Source organism: Phaseolus vulgaris, chromosome 7, assembly GCF_000499845.2.
Source record: "Phaseolus vulgaris cultivar G19833 chromosome 7, P. vulgaris v2.0, whole genome shotgun sequence".
NCBI lineage: Eukaryota > Viridiplantae > Streptophyta > Magnoliopsida > Fabales > Fabaceae > Phaseolus > Phaseolus vulgaris.
In genome coordinates, this window is record NC_023753.2 from 28,872,613 (window position 1) to 28,888,662 (window position 16,050).

At 34.2% G+C, this 16,050-nt stretch overlaps 2 protein-coding genes across 2 annotated transcripts; one reads left to right on the top strand and one right to left on the bottom strand.

The window, feature by feature from the left end:
* Positions 1 to 67: 67 nt before the first annotated feature.
* Positions 68 to 2,761, top strand: LOC137829712 (chloroplast stem-loop binding protein of 41 kDa a, chloroplastic). The gene is made up of 6 exons (XM_068636595.1): positions 68 to 925; positions 1,071 to 1,192; positions 1,379 to 1,481; positions 1,578 to 1,716; positions 1,801 to 2,078; positions 2,464 to 2,761. The coding sequence occupies exons 1-6, from the start codon at positions 542 to 544 to the stop codon at positions 2,644 to 2,646; spliced, it is 1,209 nt and encodes a 402-aa protein (XP_068492696.1). The 5' UTR covers positions 68 to 541; the 3' UTR covers positions 2,647 to 2,761.
* A 1,261-nt stretch (positions 2,762 to 4,022) lies between these two features.
* On the bottom strand, positions 4,023 to 6,981 carry LOC137829713 (RAN GTPase-activating protein 1). Its single transcript, XM_068636596.1, has 2 exons — positions 6,624 to 6,981; positions 4,023 to 5,914 (listed from the first exon to the last, which is right to left on the bottom strand). Exon 2 carries the CDS (start codon positions 5,901 to 5,903, stop codon positions 4,302 to 4,304), a length of 1,602 nt encoding a protein of 533 aa, XP_068492697.1. The 5' UTR covers positions 5,904 to 5,914; positions 6,624 to 6,981; the 3' UTR covers positions 4,023 to 4,301.
* Between the last annotated feature and the right edge of the window lie 9,069 nt (positions 6,982 to 16,050).

Below are 16,050 nucleotides of genomic sequence, written 5' to 3' on the forward strand. Positions count from 1 at the left end.
ATATAATTTTTTATTAATTTGGATGTTGTTTGGAACATAAAATAATGTCCAAACTCAAACACGCATGATTTTAGGGTGTTTGTTTGGTTTGGTTTACATTTTACTATCTCTAATTTATTTAATCATTGCAATATATTATTAACATACAATTTCAAAGGATAATATATGTAAATAAATTTCAGCCGCAAAATCAAACACCTCACGCCACCCACATGCACAGTTTATAACTAATAAATTTAGATATAAAAAAAAAATAATGTCACGTGTTATTTGAATTTAATCATTCCATCAGTTAAACAGTTCTAATTATAACGAATTAAAAACAAAACTCTTCAATCAGGCAAAAAAAAAACATCATAGTTTTTTAATTTAATTTATGTTCATATTAGTTTAGCCTCTTTGATTAGAAAAATTGATGAAGGTTGAACATTAAATTGTTGTAGTGTTTATATCCACACATGTTGATAGTGAGAAATGAGGATGGAAGGTATATCTGAAACTGCTGGTTCTCACTCTCTCAAAGCAGAGAAGTTAACGACCAATGGCCACCATTGCTTCTTCCTCATCCACTGTGCTCTTCTCTGCATCCTCTTCCAACCTCCTTCCATTTTCACACCCTTCTACTTCGCGCCTCTCTTTCTCTTCTTCCCTTTCCTCCTCCTCCTCTCTATCAATTTCTCCTACCTTTTTATCACACGCTTCTTCAAGTTCGAGACACTTTGTCAACCAATCTGCCTTCTCCGTCAGTGCCAGTTCTGTTGAGAAGAAGAAGGTGCTCATCGTGAATACCAACAGTGGCGGGCATGCCATTATTGGCTTTTACTTTGCAAAGGAGCTTCTTGGTGCTGGCCACTCAGTCACCGTACTCACTGTTGGTGAAGAAGGCTCAGACAAGATGAAAAAACCTCCTTTTAACAGATTCTCAGTTAGTGATCCTTAATTTTAATAAATTCTTTTATCTTAGACTTATTCATGTTTTCGGGATTTAGCTACTTGCATTGAATTGAATGAATGTTGTTAATTCCAACCACTGAGTCAAGATTTAATTGTATGATTTGAGAAACAATCAGGAAATTGTGAGTGCTGGAGGGCGCACGGTATGGGGAAATCCTTCTGAAGTGGGGAGTGTTGTAGGAGGGGAAGTGTTTGATGTGGTCTTGGACAACAATGGAAAGGATCTTGAGACTGTGAGGTTTGTTGTATTCATTCTTGTTCTGCAATGCTTGTCTTCAGTGGCATGCAACACGTACAATTTGTTCTAATTACATTCTAGCACACTGCAATTCTTAGAATTCTTTTTAAAAAAAACAACATTCATGGACATTAGTAGATGCAATGTCTAACACAGACATCATAAATATCAATCTTCCACTTTTAGGCCGGTGATTGATTGGGCTAAGAGTTCAGGTGTCAATCAATTCTTGTTCATCAGTAGTGCTGGAATCTACAAACAAACAGATGAACCTCCACATGTTGAAGGGGTATGTTGAAAATTCTTATATTCATCATTAGTATTTGTAAAACCACTATGCCAATGGCAATTGCATAAAATTGAAGTAGCATGCACTGTGGAGTAGGATGTTGTTAAAGCAGATGCTGGTCATGTTGAAGTGGAGAAATACATTGAAGAAACTTTTGGAAGTTGGGCAGTGTTCCGGCCACAGTACATGATTGGGTCTGGCAACAACAAAGACTGCGAGGAGTGGTTTTTTGATAGTAAGAACACATTTCGTAAACTCTATTATTCAACAACTACTCTTCTCTAGTATAAGAAAAAACTGTGCATTGTCATAATTGTAGGGATTGTTCGGGACAGACCTGTGCCAATTCCTGGCTCGGGGTTGCAACTCAGTAACATAACTCATGCTAGGGACTTATCCTCAATGCTTACTCTAGCTGTTGAGAAGCCAGAGGCTGCAAATAGTACCATTTTCAACTGCGTCAGTGACCGTGCGGTGACTCTAGACGGAATCGCCAAACTTTGTGCTCAAGCTGCAGGACGCCCTGTTAACATAGTTCATTATGATCCAAAAGCTGTTGGAGTTGATGCAAAGAAAGCTTTCCCTTTCCGCACCCATGTACCTACTAATACCCTATCTTCTGATATACTCCAAACCTGATCATAATGCATGGAAACACCCTATTGCTAAACACAAATCATTGAAGTGATTAACAGGATAGGGTGCTCCCTTGTTAATCACTTCTACGATTTGTTTGCATGCAAAAAACAATTACACATACATGGTTATGAGTTCTTGCAACAAAATACCTACTTAGAATATCTTGTTTAACAACATAAATCACTGAACGGATTATTGGATTAAGCTGATACATAGCTATATGAATTCTTGCAACAAAGAGCTATTTAGATATGCTCTATCAAGCTGGTGCATTTAGTTTCAGTTGTGCAGTCTTCTTGGTTATGACCTGACCATTTAACGATGGTATTTATGTATTATGCAGCACTTCTATGCAGAACCTAGAGCAGCCAAAAGTAAATTGGGATGGGAATCAACCACAAACCTCCCTGAAGACCTAAAAGAACGGTTTGAGGAGTACGTAAAGATCGGGAGAGATAAGAAGTCCATCAAGTTTGAGGTAGATGATAAGATTTTAGAGGCATTGAAAGTTCCTGTGTCTGTGTGATCCATTCATATCCCAAATGTATAAAACATATCAGACAAGATTGTCGTAAGATCTTTTGTATCTCAATTTCAATGATGAGTTATTAACATAAAAAGGAAGAAACTTGCGATGCTTATATCATAACTATTCTTTCCAAATTCAGTCCGATTATACCTTTAAACTAAAAATAAATACGGGGCTTTGCTAGAAGGAAGAAAACCATCGTCCAACATAACCAACTATGGTGCACAATAAAAGTTCAACCACCAGGAAAATATTCAGAAAAAAGTGGCGTGTAGTTGGATAGTTTTAATACAAAAATTGATTTCAGACATGAAATAAAAATAAAATGCAATAGAAAAAACCAAGAGATAAATAAAATGAGAAGTGTTAGTTGAGTGTTTAAAAAATCACGTAAAAAATCTTTGTTTTAATAATATAATGAGGAGTCTGAAATATTTTTATATAATTAATTTTAGCATGGTGAGAAGGGATAGAAAATAAATCTTGGATATTTTCTCAATCACCCTCATTTTGAAGGGGAATTTTCAATTGTTCCATATAGGAATATAAAGATTGGATGGATACCTACATATTTTACCTTATCTCCATACATATTTTTTGTTTTAAATTATTAAAACATATTTAGCCCTTTCATTTGAATAACTATTCTCAATTTTTCATTCATTATTTCAATTACTCATTCATCCAATATTTAGGTGCTTTTTCTCTCATTACAACGTCAATTCTATTCTCTTTTTTCATTTGTGCGATTTATTTCAAAATATGTAGTTGAGATACTCCACTTTATTGAATTATTTCAATGGCACATTTTTTATTATTTTTCTCCTTTTTATTATTTTTATTTTTTGACATATAAGAATAACTTAATATCAATTTCGAGTATTCAAACATGTAAACTCTTAAGTATAGTTTAATAGATAAGTTAAAACATTAATCTCAGTTTTTCTTAGATTTTTAGTTTTATTTCATTCGAAGAATTTTTCTTTCATTACACTTTTATTGAGACGTGTATTTTTTTTAGTTTTAGAAGTAGGAAAATTAATTTTGTAACTTCCTGCCGTCATGACTTTCATACAGTAACTTGAGTGACATTTCCTTAAAGAGTGTGCAGATAATCATTTCGATTCCAACTTGACCCATCATTCAAAAGTGTTGTGTTTATTAGAAAACGTACAAATTTCAAAAAGAAAAAGAGAAGATAGCTAAGAAATCATGGATAAAAGCACCGGCAGTGTAACCACATTCGAGTTAGTGGCGCACCTATGCTAATATAATAACTTTTGGATACAGTATGTTGTTTGTAGGCTACGAGACAGGACCAGCAATGAGGTTATTCAAGTAATAGAATCATTGCTAAAATATAGAACAGCAGAGACCCAGCAATCGAAGAAAATAAACTAAAATAAATTACAAGCAAAAGTGGCGTCAGAGCCAAGAATTTTCTGCAGCTAACACCACTTCTTGTTTTGCCAGATATATTAAGGGCATATATATCGGGTAAACTTTTTAAAGTCGAGTCATGGAATAGAATATCCAAAACACAAAGATTAAAGCTAGCTATTATGCCTGAAACAAGTACGTCTGTAGAAAATATTAATTGGCCTACAAATTAATCTTAAGTAAAATCTGCATGTTTGCTCCTATGAATCTTTCTAAATTCCAAGGCCCTTCAATTTTGATTCCAATTCATCATGATCACCATCTTCTTCGGCCTCCTCATCACTGTCTTCTCCTTCAGGATTGTTCTCATCCAAAGGACCCAGCATATCAGGTGAGTTTTTAAATATATTATTCAACTCAACAATCCCTTCATCAGAAATGAAATTAGCATTTATGTTTAACAACTTAAAACCTGGTTTCCCCACAACAGCTTCAGCCACTACCTTAGCACCTGACCATGTGATCGAGTTTGTGCTCAAATCAACTTCAAGTAATTGGCCATGACCTCCTTCCAGTACCTTGCTGATCAAAACTACACCTTCATCCTTCAGTTCATTCTCAGATAAATTTATCTTAGTGAGGAATTGTTTTGATGATATACAGGCAGCCACAGAAGCAGCAGCTTTTGCAGTAATGTCATTCCCAGCCAAATCCAAAATTTCCAGTGAGGGTGCAGATTCCTTGAGGGCGTTAGCAAGGGCTTCTGCACCATCATCCTCCAAGTTCAAATAACTGAGGTATATCTCTGTAAGATCAGTATATGCAGGTATAACTTTACTAAGAGCAAGCCCAGCTTCTACACCAAACATATTGTCACGCAAGTCAAGCTTCCTCAAATGCTTACAAGCCCCAAGTGCTTCAGCAAGGGCAACTCCACCATCAGAGCCTACTCGTGTAGATGAGCACCGAAAATCTTCCAAAGCTGGGGAATGTTTCACTATTTCACTAATAGCAATTGCACCTTCATCTCCAGTCATGTTATTATGGAAATGAAGAACCCTGAGCTTCTCAGTTGAAGGAAGCAATTCAGAAACCGCTTTTGCAGCTTCTTCTGATATACCATCATTCATCAAATAAAGCTCCTCTAAGTTAATTTGCGTTTTTAGGAGTGACCGAAAAGCTCGAACCCCCTTTTCACCCATGGCATTATTTGACAGGTTCAGATACCTCAAAGCACAGCCTTCCAGTGCAGAAGAAAATATAGTCATCACTTCAAGAGCTTCTGCTTCTGGTCTTCCAGCAATAAAATCTGAAAGGTCTACCTCTTTCAATTGATCCTTGATTGATAATAGGATGGGTTCAGCAATACGGGCAGCATCCAAGCCAAAACTTCTATTACTAAAAATTATCTTGGTATAAGAGTTTGGTCCCCTCAATGGTTCCAAAAGTTCTGCTGCTTCCTCCCTCTCAATAAAGGCTCTACGGCCGCCAGATAAATCAAAAACAGTTTCAGCAGTCGCACCAGCCTTGTCAGATATTAATTCTCCGTCCTCCTTCACTATTGGCCCTCTTTTCAAAACCTCCAACATAAGCTTACTTGACTCCTTAGCATAAATTTGCACAGCAGAACTCCCATCACCATCAGGCTCCTTCTCAAAATGTTGGGTTGCTGTAGCAAAAGCATCATCCTCAATCCGCTTCGCATCCTCCTCAGCCTCTTCTTTGCTAAGCAGTCCGTACTTTCTAGAGAAAATTGAAGGAGTTGTAAGGTTCTTGGTCATCCTCTCTACAAGCATAATCCTAGTACTCTGGCTAGGTGGCCATAATTTGATTGTGAGGGGACGATGTTGGTATGTCTGCGCAGAAGAATCCATTGCAAGACAACCTGGAAACAAGCGTGGCAGAAAATTTTAAATGTTTCTATCAAAAACCATACATTTCACTGCAACCATAAAATAAATAGAAGACAAAAACTGCTCATGGAAAATCTTGAATTTGAAACACTAGTACTACAACTACCACTAATAATAATAATAATAATAATAATAATAATAATAATAATGTCAACAACAAAATCTACCCTGCAAAATTTAAATCAAAGAATCGTAATATGAATAGTGTGATATACTGTTGCAAAATTCAGTTATTGATTGTCACAAAAAATTAACAAAAAAAAACTTAAAACCTATTAATTATTTGCTAAAGTCAACGACTAGGTATAAAATCCAAAAGACAAACGACCTTGCGCATAAAACAAAAGGGACATAGCATGGACCTAAAAATGTAAGTATCCAGTGTTTCAAAGATAAATGTTGTTGCAACATCGATAGTGAACATTCTAATAGGCTAAATAGCAGCGAATGAAATTACAAAGATCCAGTTCGGGGTGAAATCCATCAATGGGGACATTGTTTCGTGTTCTTGAAATTTACACGTAACAAAACAGAGCAAAAAAAAGGTACCCGGGCGGAAAGAAAGTTAAAATAAAAATGGGAAAAACCCTAAAACTTGATAAAAATAAATTTGATAACAAGCACATCCAGATGAAACAGTGAATAGAGAGAGAAAGGAGGAAAGAAAAAGGGAATGTGAACCTGAGGGAGAAAGCAATGACGAAGAGAAACAGTGAAACCCTAGAAAGAGTGTGGAGCAGAGAGGGGAATGGAGAGGTTTTGGGGGGCTTTTGTCCGGAAATTGGATTTGACAGGAATTGGAATTGGTTGTTAAGAGGCTTTAAAGGTGGCAGTGGAATCTGGTGGAGCGGGGAAAAATAAAAATAAAATTAATGCAGGCTAAATATTTTCCATTAAAAAAAATATACAGATATGGGAAGCAGCATGTGGAAAAACGGGAGGGAAATGATGGAAAACGAAAACCGCAATCATTAAACCCTACTTTTCTTTCTACAGTAGGCCCATTCAATTCAAAAACCCCAAGCGTGGTTTTTCCGCTTCCTCTCTCCACTTTATTTCCTCCAATCACAATCCTACCCTCCTCTTTACGTTTTATTCTAAACTCAACCCAAATTCTGCGCTACACTAAATTTGGGCCTTTTTGACATGGACTTCAATTTCAACCAAAATAGTTAGGAAGCCAATTACTTTCTATACCCAATCTTTTTGGACCTGCAATCAATGACTTACGTGAAATAACAAAAAAAAAATTAAGTTTATATATAAGAATAGGGTGAAGGGCAAAATACATTCTGTATTTGGATTTTCATAATACTTTTTTGGATTCTGGATTTAAATTTTCATAAGATTTTTTTGTTTTCAGAATTTCTTTTATGAAATATATTTTTGGATTTTGTTTTCTGAAATTTTATTTTTGGAACGTAAAAAATCTATTCCATTTTTTTTTCAATAATGTATTTTTCAAATTCTGAAATGAAAGACAATTTTGAAATGTTTGAAATTGATAGGGTGCAAGTTCAAGATTATTGGTGTAGAAAGCAATTTCCAACTCGGAAACATGATACTTACAATTAGAAGATCATCATTAATGAGGGATTTTTTTCATCCCATAGTTCTCTAAACCTCTATAATACCGTTCTGTAAAATAGATTTAGGTTATGATTGTTGGAGTTTAATGGAGTTTATGGTGAATTTTGTGATGGTGGTTGGTAGTGAGGGGTGGTCGGTGGTGGTGTTGGTCTTCCATGATTCTTCTTTTATCAATTTCATATTGCGGAGTCTGAAAGACCTTTTGGGTTACAAGATTTTAAATATAAAAATTTTGATTTTATGCATTTTAGATTGTGAAATCTAAATAAAAATATATATATTTTGGATAGTATAATAGAACTTTATATTTTGGAATGTAAATCTGTAAAGCGTTTTTGAATTTGAAAATATGTTCTGATTGTATAATCTATATTGGGTTAAAAAAAAAAACCCATTTTAAATTGTACAACCTAAAAATTAATTCTAAATTTATTAAAAAAAACTCCTGAATTATGCCGTCTATTATGATATATTCTAAATTGTGAAATCCACAAAATATTTTTAAATCTAAATTACTTTATAAATTTACAATCCAAAATACATCATAATATCATCATTTCGCTGACCCAGCTACCCTATTCTTGCTGCACCCCTCTTTTTCCTTCGTACCTCCTCTCGTTTTAAAAAAGTAAGTTTGGGACATTTCGCTGGCCCAACTACTCTTTTACTTTATGCACCTCTATTTTTCCTTCGTAGCTCCTCTCGTTTTATAAAAGTAAGTTTGGGCTCATTTCGCTGGCCCAACTACTCTTTTACTTGCTGCACACCTCTTTTACCTGCGCAACCCCTTTCATTTTAAATTTTTCAATAAAATAAAATTAATAAAAATATAAACAAATATTTTTTATATAAAAGAATCCAAAAATATAATTTTCAAAAAATAAAATTAAGAACAAATAGTCTTTTGATCTAAGTTTTTTTTTATGAAAAAATATGTAGGATCAAAGTCACTTATTGAACTCACCTTTTCCAAAATTTCAGTTTCCCTTTTTTCGGAAAGTCCAACTCACACTTGCACAATACTTGTAATAAAATTTAATTTTAGAACTACATAGATGCTAATTTTTCATTGTAAATGGAAATACGTAAGACAAGGTTAATCATTGTTGAACCTAAAAAAAAAAAAAAATCTTTATTTATTTTTTATATTTGAGTTTCTTTGACCACTTTTACTTCTTAAAAATTAATGAAAATATTTATGGTCATTGATTAGCGTAGGCTAAGTCAGCTTCAACTTGTAATATGAATATGTGTGACAGCCAGATACTAACCCTAAATTAATTGTAAAATTTAAAGATGTCAAATATTCTCACTCACACTCTACTTCCTTCACCTTTTGCATACATCTCCTTCACCCACACTCTTATCCTCGTATAATTTGTTCATGTGTCTCCCTTAGTCATCCTCATCTCTTTTAATTCACACTCATTTCATTCACTCATAATCATCTATTTCACGTACACTCATCTCCTTTGTCCACATACATTTTCTTTATCCACACTCTTTTAGTCATCTCCTTCATTCAAACTCATTTCCTTCATTATCTCCTTCATGCACAATATTTTTTTCATTTTTTTTTTGTTAAAAAACAAGGAAGCCCTTTTTTAAGAGTGGATATAATGAGAGAAAGTGTTCACTTTTATTTAATAATAGGTGGCTATTATATAGCTTTTGCAGAATAACCTAAACAATATCATAATTATCCACTAGTAACAGTAACAAAATTGCCCATGACTAATGAAATCCTAAAACTGAATTAAATCTCATAATAATATGAATTTATTGTTGACTGAATTGTAAAAAACTAACATCTAGGATAAATCTTAACAATTCCTCCCTTTAAACTGAATGTTAGAATTCAGTTTATCTCATTCTCAGAACAAACTCCTAATAGTCCTCTTAGCTTTAAGAAAACATCCAATTTCAACGATTTAGTCATCACATCAGCCAACTGTTCCTTTGAGCCACAATGTACCAATTCCACAAAACTTGCCTTTGTGAGCTCTCGAAGGAAATGAAACCGCACATTTATGTGTTTACTGCGACCATGCATAACTGGGTTCTTTGAGAGTTTGATTGCATAACTGCTATCACAATAAATAATAGTTGGATTGACTGGATTCTTATCCAACTTTTCCAACACTCCTTTTAACCATAATGCCTAACATGCACATGAAGCTGCAACAATAAATTCTGCCTCGGTGGAAGATAAACTTACTATTTATTGTTGTTTTTTTTATGAGCATGAAACTGCTTCTGAACTCAATAACAACACATAACCTGAAGTACTTTCCTCTCATCCAAATCTCCAGCATAATCACTATCAGTAAAAGCAAAAAATGTATCATCTCCTCCTTTACCTATAGAAAATACCCAACCTAGTTATTCCCTTCAAATATCTCAAGACCCTTTTTGTTGCTTGTAAATGAAGTTTAGTAGGATTCTCCATATACCTACTAATAAGACTTATCATAAACATCATGTTTGGTCGAGTTGTCGGGAGGTACATGAGACTATCCACAACCTATTTATAGTAAGTCTTGTCCACCTTTACTCTATTTTCATCTTTCATGAGTTTATAGCCAGGAATAATAGGATTATGAACAAAGTTATCGTTGTCCATTCCAAACCGTTTTAGCACCTCCAATGCATACTTCTTCTGACAAATAAAAACACCATCAGATCTTTGCAGGACTTCAAGACCAAGGAAATATCTCATCTTACCAAGATCTACCATATCAAACTCATGATTCATGGAATCTTTAAACTCTGTAAACATCAACTCATCTCTTCCAGTAAAAATAAGATCATCAACATAAAGACTTACAATTATCAATTTTCCTTCTTTTCTTGTCTTGACGAACAATGTATGCTAATAGTCACACTTCTCAAAACCTTCCTTCATGAAATAGGCTTCTATACGGCAATACCAAGCGCGTGGGGTTTGCTTAAGTCCGTAAAGTTCCTTTTTTAATTTGTAAACCTTATGTTCATGACTCTTTTGCACATAACTGCAGGGTTGCTCCACAAAGACCTCTTCATTTAACTCTCCATGTAAAAAAACAGATTTTACGTTTAACTAGTGGATGGACTATCCTCTTTGAGCTGCAAGTGCTACTACCAAACAAATTGTCTCCATACGTGCCACTGGTGCAAATACTTCAGTATAGTCTACCCCATGTTGTTGAGTATACCCCTTTACTACAAGTCTAGCCTTGTATTTGTCGACATCTCCATTTTCAATGAATTTAGTCTTATAGATCCATTTCACTCCAATCTTTTTTCCTCCCTCGGGTAATTCTGTCAATTCCCATGTGCCATTTTTGTTTATTGCTTCTATTTCTAAATCCATGGCGTGCCTCCATTTCTCACTTTTCAAGGCATCTTCATAGTGAATAGGATTAGTAGTTGCATGTACGATTAAATGAGCTTCATTATCTTCTTCAGAAAGACATTCCCTTGTTGTATAGTCTCGCATCCAAACCAGTACTCTTCTATTCCTTTCTTCAGTTGAGCTAGGAGAACTCATGTCCGCCAAAGATTCAGAGGAAAAATCTCCCCTTCTATACCAACTTCGAGATCAGTTTCATCAGATTCACTCCCCTCTTCATTTTTGTCAAACATAATTGTATCTTCCTCACTATCACCCCATTCCAATTCGCATATAATGGATCCTTCATAGATTTTATCTCAATCCCAATTCTTGTCTTATTCGAATACAACATCCCAACTTATTGTGATCCTTTAAGAAGTTGGATCATGAAGTCGATAAGCCTTTGATTCTTCACTAACTCCCAATAAAACACAACTTAAGCTCTTATAAGCCAGCTTGGTTAAATTGTTGTCAGGCACATGAACATGAGCAATACAACCAAAAATTTTAAAATGCTCGACTGAAGGCTTGACTCCACTCCAAGCTTCTTCTAGGGTTTTATTTTTGACAACCAATGTTGAGTTGCGATTCAATACATGCACGGTCCAATTGACTACTTTAGGCAAAAAACTCTTTGGAAGTTTCTTTGCATAAATCATACTACGAACCATATTCATAATAGTTCTATTCTTTCGTTCCGCAACTCCGTTCTATTGTGGTGTGTATGCACCTATCAATTGTCTACGAATACCATTTACTTCACAAATTATTGAATTCTTGTGATACAAATTCTCCTCCCCGATCAATATGTAAGGCTCTAATAAATAAGTTTGTTTCCTTCTCAATATGAGCCTTAAAATTTTTAAAAACAGCAAAGGCTTCTGATTTCTCTATTAAAAAATAGACTCATGTTTTTCTACTAAAATTATCAGTGAAAGTAATCAAATACCATTTCTTGGTGTTAGAAATGGGTGTGATCGGTCCACAAATGTTAGCATGCACCAATTGGAGAAGTTGTGAAGCTCGCCGGGTGCTCTTCCTTGGAAACAAGTGTCGTTGTTGCTTACCCACCAGGCAATCTTTACAAAGTCTTAAGGGAGACTTAAGTTGTGGTAATCCATTCACCATCTTCTTCTGTTGTAGAGTCTTCAAGCCTTTAAAGCTCAAGTGGCCATATCTACAGTGCCAAAGTTGCCCCATATCTTTTGTAATTGTACTGAAATAAGTAGATGTTATAGGATGTGATATAGCATGGAGTATAAACATTCGATTTGAAGTCATCTTGGTCTCCATGATTAAGCCTCTCTCACGGTGAAACACCTTACATTTTCCATTTTGAAACAGAATCGTAAGCACTTTTTCTTGTAATTGTCCAATACTCAACAAATTGTTCTTCAGTTCTGGGACATAGAATACCCCTGTAATTATCTGTGTTATTCCATTTACTTGCAGCTGTATATTACCCTTACCTGATACGACCATGCTTGTGTTGTTACCCAGCTTCATTGATTTTCTAAAACTTTCATCAAAATCTGAGATATATTCATTCTTCCCACACATATGATTGTTGCACCCTGAGTCAAGAAACTACACATTTGTTGTATGGGCTTTAATCATATCCATGTAAGCCATCAATAACATTGCTTTTTCAGTTTCTGCATAGTTGGCCTCCTCCTTGCTTGGACATTCCCATTGAAAATGGTCTAGCTTGTGACATTGATAGCACTCTACTATGGCCTTCTTGAAGCTTTGTCTACCTCGTCCTCGTCCTCTTCCTCTGCCACGACCTTGACCCCTTCCTCCAGATTGTGTTGCGTAAGTAATCTTTCAAAGCGTGTTCTTCTTCTATATGATAACTCATGTGTTGTTCATGCACGAGCAGACTGCTTTGCAACTCATCAATGGTCAAGGTGTCGGTATCCTTAGACTCCTCAATGGAACACATAACATAATCAAATTTAGGAGTCAAGGATCTTAAAATCTTTTCAACTACAACAATGTCTCCCTTGTTCTCACCATTTACTTTCATCTTGTTGGCTATGGTAAGGGTCCGAGCAAAATACTCATTCAGAGATTCGCCTTCCTTCATGTGAAGAATTTCAAACTCCTTTTGAAGAGCTTGTAAGTGTGCACGTTTAACCTGGGATGAACCTTGATATTTCTGTTTCAAAGAATCTCATATGTTCTTTGTTGTATCTTATGAATGATCGTCTCCAAGATAAAATGATCTAATGCTTGAAATAAATAGTTTTTTGCTTTCAAATATTTCAACTTTTGATCGTCAATGTGTTTTCTCTGGGCATTTGTGAGGCCAACACCTTCTGCTATTGCAGGAACCTCATTTTCAACCACGTCCCAGTACTCTTTAGAGCGAAGAAAATTTTTCATGAGCATTGCCCAATGATCATAGTGCCTATCAAACTTTGAAATTGTTGGCTGCACAAATGAACTTTCTGACATGATTTTCTCTCGTAAAAGATTGCGGCCCCGTAATGGAGCTTTGATACCAAATGTTAAAAAACAGAGAAACCTTTTTTTAATAGTGGATATAATGACAAAAAGTGCTCACTTTATTGAATAATAGATGACTATTATATAGCCTTCGCAGAATAACCTAAACAATATCATAACTATCCACTAGCAACAGTAACAAAACTGTCCATGACTAATCAAATCTTAAAACTAAATTAAATCCCATAATAATAGGTATTTATTGTTGACTAAATGGTAAAAACCTAACAATAAACACTCATTTCATTAACTCATAATCATCTCTTTCACTTACACTCATCTCCTTTATCCAAATACATTTTCTTCATTCACACTCTTTTAGTCATCTCCTTCATTCAAACTCATTTCCTTCATTTACACTTATCTCCTTCATCCACAATATATATATATTTTTTTTAACTTATTTTTTTAATATAATTACCTAAACTGATACAAATTAAATTAATATTAAAATATATTTTATTAGCAGTAACTTATCTGACACTGTCTATGAATAAATTTTATAATTTTTAAGTTACTCAAGTCAATATTACATTCTCGTAATCAAGTAATGCTTAATATATAAGATATGTTTAATCGATCCTAATAGAAACGGAAAGATCATACCAGTCACTCATATGCAGTCAATTTTTTACAGACGTAAAACAAATGTTAATAATCACTTGGTAGGATCAACTATTTACTATTAGTATTAGTTTTTTATAAATTATTAAAAAAATTAATTATTGACAGAATTAGAAATAAAATGAATTTATGAGTAAATAATATGACCGGTATGAGTTGCTTTTTTTATGGAGAAAAATGGATAATGAGGCGATGAAGAACGAAAATGAAGTACGATTGTGGGAAGATATGGTTACATATGTTAGACAAAAATGGCATTTCCCAATGTTAAGAAAGAAGGAAAAAACAGCAGTGACTCACACGTGAGTGAAGTAGTGCGAGACTACGTAGCAGTAGCAGTATAGCATAGCTGTGTGTGAAGACTTAATTAGAATTACTGCTAGTATCGGTAGTGTAGCAGCTAGCTATTGTAGCAGTGGTTCATGCAGCAATGGAGGTTCGGACATAGACATAACATGCCTATTCTTTCCCTACATACTTCTTCATTTATTTCTATAGTTAGTTAATTAGGTGTTAGTCTACATAATATTAATATATTTTATAATATATAAATAAATATAATTTTTTTAATTCATTGTGTTGTGTCTTGGTCGGATTCGGATGACTGAATACATAATTAAATAACGAATACATAATAAATATGTGATAAAGAAGCAGTTATAACTGAAGTTGAATGAGTCAAAGTCACATTTGAAATATATTTCTGAAATATTATAAAGTCACTACACACGATTTAAGGACCATTATACATGTCTTGGTGAACTGATTGTCTGATCCACACTGATAAAGGTCCCAAGTCAACCTATAAATAAGATTTCTAAAGAAAAAAAAATGTACCTTTTTATATTATAAGAGAAAACACCAAATATACTAATATTACTTGAGTGTGTCAGAGTGTAATTACAAGTACTCCGACCGACGAAACACACAATACAACACACACAATACAACGAGAGTAACAACATTGAAAAACTAGGAAAATGTCAAGAACGAATTGTGTACCATTCATCAATACCTGTACTTGTTGTGTTTATACATGAATCATTATAAAAGTCGAATTAAAGAAGGAAGTAATTGTGATGAGAATGTGTTCCTAATACATAGGTACGTAGGAACATAGTCTGACATGAAACGAAGGTGTCACGTGATAAGCACATTTTAACTAATCCAAACACGGATATTGCCACACTCTTTTTGTCGTTCGCAGCTGTGTGTTGAAGTTGAGTTACTTGGAGTTCACGTGCTGCAGCTGCCCTACTCCCAGTTTTTTTAGGTTATTTTCCACTGCTTATTGCTCTTACCTTGTCCCTGCTTTATTGGAATTCAGTTGTTGAACCTATATACATGTCAAAGTTAAAGGAGTTATTATTATTCTAATGGAAATACTTTTCTTATTCTGTTTCTGTTTCACTCTACAAACTCACTGTTTCATCTTCATTTTTCTTGGTAAGACAGAACAGCATTACAATAAAACAGTTGTCCGAATTTACAGGGTAAAATAATAGTCAAATGTGTATACCAAAAAATGTAATTTCCCATTTATTATATTTTTAAGTAGCAGGATAAGTTATAGGAAATTTTTTTTGCAAGAATTTGGGTAATGGCTCGGTGTGGAAATCAAAGTGATTATTCTGTTCTTCTGGCAAGAAAAAGTTGGTGAAAAACATGTACAGGAAACAGACTAGCTTAGTGATAGCTTCTTTCTCTACTTGCTGAATTTGATGTGTTGAATCAGTGAAGATTACTGAGAGACATGTGGCACACATGCAGTTACTTTTATACTTACGATGATTCCAATTTGGATCCATGCAAGCAACCCCTGTGTAAAACCGAATAATATATACTTCCGAGTAATTAACCTTCAATATATATAATTTTATGTTTCAAATTATCGATGACTAATTAAAAATTTAGATAATAAATTTGTGATTGAATAAAAAAAAGATTATTATATTATATGTATTGTTTTCAGTTTTCTTTTAGAAATATATAATAACCTTTAAGAAAGTT

Bases quoted from the DNA above. Each gene is read 5' to 3' on its own strand.
- LOC137829713 (XM_068636596.1), bottom strand. From the start codon at position 5,903: ATGGATTCTTCTGCGCAGACATACCAACATCGTCCCCTCACAATCAAA.
- LOC137829712 (XM_068636595.1), top strand. From the start codon at position 542: ATGGCCACCATTGCTTCTTCCTCATCCACTGTGCTCTTCTCTGCATCC. The intron at 1,193-1,378 runs GTTTGTTGTATT...TTCCACTTTTAG, and splicing joins AAGGATCTTGAGACTGTGAG to GCCGGTGATTGATTGGGCTA. The intron at 1,717-1,800 runs GTAAGAACACAT...TCATAATTGTAG, and splicing joins CGAGGAGTGGTTTTTTGATA to GGATTGTTCGGGACAGACCT.